At 37.4% G+C, this 2,980-nt stretch overlaps 1 protein-coding gene across 1 annotated transcript; it reads right to left on the reverse strand.

Moving 5' to 3' along the window:
- Positions 1-318: 318 nt before the first annotated feature.
- On the reverse strand, positions 319-915 carry LOC110866047 (miraculin). The gene has a single exon (XM_022115400.2). The coding sequence runs from the start codon at positions 913-915 to the stop codon at positions 319-321; it is 597 nt and encodes a 198-aa protein (XP_021971092.1).
- Positions 916-2,980: the final 2,065 nt, after the last annotated feature.

A 2,980-nucleotide genomic window follows, 5' to 3' on the forward strand; every position in this document is an offset into this window, starting at 1 on the left:
ATCGGTTTCTTATTCCACCACTCTTCGATAGGATAAACGAACCCACTAGTGAAAGTAATCTCAAGAGGCAATATTGCACTAGGTTTGAAACTTTAATGAAGTCCCATGTAGAATCTAAAATTGTGTAATCCCATACCCTACAAGATAATAAAAGCAAGTATAGAACTATAGATAGATACATCAATTCTTAATAGACCATTTTCATTCTTCACTCTTATTTCTTGTTATATGTATACATTTGTTTCAACTTTCAAGCATATACATGGTTGCATATATTTAATTTATTCGGGCACGGATGGAATAGTAAGACTGGTGGAACTAGTAAGTACGGTAGAAGGTGACAGACAACGGTTCGTTGCTGAGTGCCAAATGCAGCCAACCATCTTTGTCTTTAACTATTCCAACATCCTTGCACGTAACCTTACAGTAGCTGCAAACACTCGGGCAGAAAACAAGCTTATAACCGTCTTTAGTTTTCTCAATCTTAAACCAGTTCTCCAATGTTTTTGGCCCCGGGTTCCCTTCTACACCTCCCACCATCACAACATTTTGCTTCATACCTTTATCATATTTCACCCTCCATACGCTTGACTCGTTACAATCGTTGGAGGCTGAGAACTTTATGTTAACATCTGTTGAAAGATGGATCACGCCTTTCTTGGGGTTGACGGGAGTGAAAATCAGCGGGTAACCCTCCTCTTCATTATAGATTACTCCAACTCCAAGTGAGCAAGACTTTTTCCCGAAGTTCAACGCGTAGAGCGCACCGTCTGATCTACCAACTAACAGATTAGCTATGTATTTGGCCTTTGTGTGGAGGTATTTTCCATGAATATCGAGCACGGGAGCAGGAGCTCGAGCTGCATTGGCTGCCAAGATGACTAATGCAAGTGAGAATAAGATGATTGTTTTCATTTTGAAAAGTATTGTTGAATGATATGGACTAAAAGCTATTTATAGATGCTAGTTTTAGATATAATTTTAGATATAATAAGGATCATGATGTTGTTGGTTTGGATTTAGATAGTTTTAGACACACAACCAAACTGGTGAATTTGGATATTGTTTTTGACATGTAATGGGTGCTGTGCTAAATTACCATCAACAAATTAAACAATAATCTAAAGCAGACAACTAAATAAAATAATGCCTTTTGGAAAGCATAGTTATTTTGGTCAAAAGAAACCTCATAACCTCCGTTCCAGTTATTGGGCCTTTCAAGTTTATCGCATTCGCCACACCCTGATATTCAACCTCTACACTAGATGTCGAAATTGTTCGAATATAAACTTGATTATATTTATATGTATTATATGTATTAAGTTAGTGTAACGATATTGTACTTATGTATTATTAATATTTGTATCGGTTAAGTGAGGGACACACCGGTTGAGACACACCGTTTCAAAGGTGGTTATTCCCGCCAAAGTTAACTGCCGGAATAACGGTCCCTCACACATGTATATATACATTTTGCCGGCAACAATAACCGGCACTAAGATATTCGATACAATATCCTTCACTCTCAGTTATCATATTTCTGTTCGTGTGTGTTGTTACTTGTATACTTGTTCATTATGAATTCATCAAGTGAATACGATGAATCAAGTTCTATTAATGACATTCATGATGATGTTAAACTTCCGCTGCCAACATGTGGTATCAGAGCCACGACGAATAATGATGAAGAAAGGCTCTATACGTCTGCAACCCTCTTACCCTGCAAGCACTGTTCCGACGAGAAAAGGGAACGTCGGATGACAAATTCTATACAGAGAAGGTGTTACTACTGCAACCAACCCGGTCACCAAATCGCTTCTTGTAAGGCAGAAGAGGACGATGAAGCAACACTTCTGATCCGATAGGCCATTAACACCGGCATTCAAAAGCATGAAGAAGATGAAGTTCGAAACATGGAATTCATCGTTAACGGTACAGAAGGAGGCCTCTGGTCAGAAATCTGGTATGTAAATACAAGTTTCAAACATCATTTCGCTGGTAACTTAGATGTATTCAAGAGGATAAAAAATATGTTCGGTGTTGAAACAAATACCGGTGAAAATCATTTCTTTTTCATAAGGGGAATAGGGGCCGTGGATGTAGTGTCTGGAAATGAGAAATTTCGAATTCAAAGTGTATATTACACTCATGAATTAGACAGAAATGTTCTCAGTCTTGATCAACTGGTGATTCAAGGATTCACGGTGCAATTTAATAGTGAAAAATGCAAAATTTTTCCTACTTTCAGCACACCCATTATGAATAAGAAAAATAACATAACCGGTTTAACAAGAGAGGATGAAATCAGATCAAGAGCGAAACAATCAATAATTAATAGAGAATCAGATCATGAAACGTTCAAATCTGATTACTTGAATGATTATTTCGAGAAATTGAATCTATCTTCCAATGAACCCGATTGGAATATAATGATTTTGCAAACAATGAAATTCAACGAGTTTCAAGATTGCAAGGCTCTCTTAGATATGTTAGAAGACAGTGTCTATGTGATGAAATACAAGTACGAATTAGAAGTTAAATTCAAAGAGATGATAGACTGGTTTCTAAGAATAAGGTTGGGAATCACAACAAGACCGATTCCTTCATACATGAGTAACAATCGGAAGGTGAACTTATTGGAACTGTACATGATAGTAAAAAGAGAAGGGGGCCACAGGAATGTGACTTCGAATAATATGTGGGCAATGGTATCTAAAGATATGGGTCATGACTATCAAGATGGAGATTACATGAGAATTATATATGCAATGTATTTAGATGTTCTCATTTACTACTATAAATTCAAGTCGATTCAGGAAGATGTGAGAGACGGCAAAACAATGAACAAGGAAGATTCCCACGGGCAAGGACAAGGATATTCAGGAACCGAAGATAAAGCTGCTGATGAGGGAAGAAGAACAATGAGCACTAGATGCATATCGGAAGAAGATAGAGAGCACTATGCTCTGTTTGCTGGCAA

The sequence above is a fragment of the Helianthus annuus genome, chromosome 6 (assembly GCF_002127325.2).
Source record: "Helianthus annuus cultivar XRQ/B chromosome 6, HanXRQr2.0-SUNRISE, whole genome shotgun sequence".
Lineage (NCBI taxonomy): Eukaryota > Viridiplantae > Streptophyta > Magnoliopsida > Asterales > Asteraceae > Helianthus > Helianthus annuus.

Coding starts and splice junctions, on each gene's coding strand:
- LOC110866047 (XM_022115400.2), bottom strand. CDS start 915: ATGAAAACAATCATCTTATTCTCACTTGCATTAGTCATCTTGGCAGCC.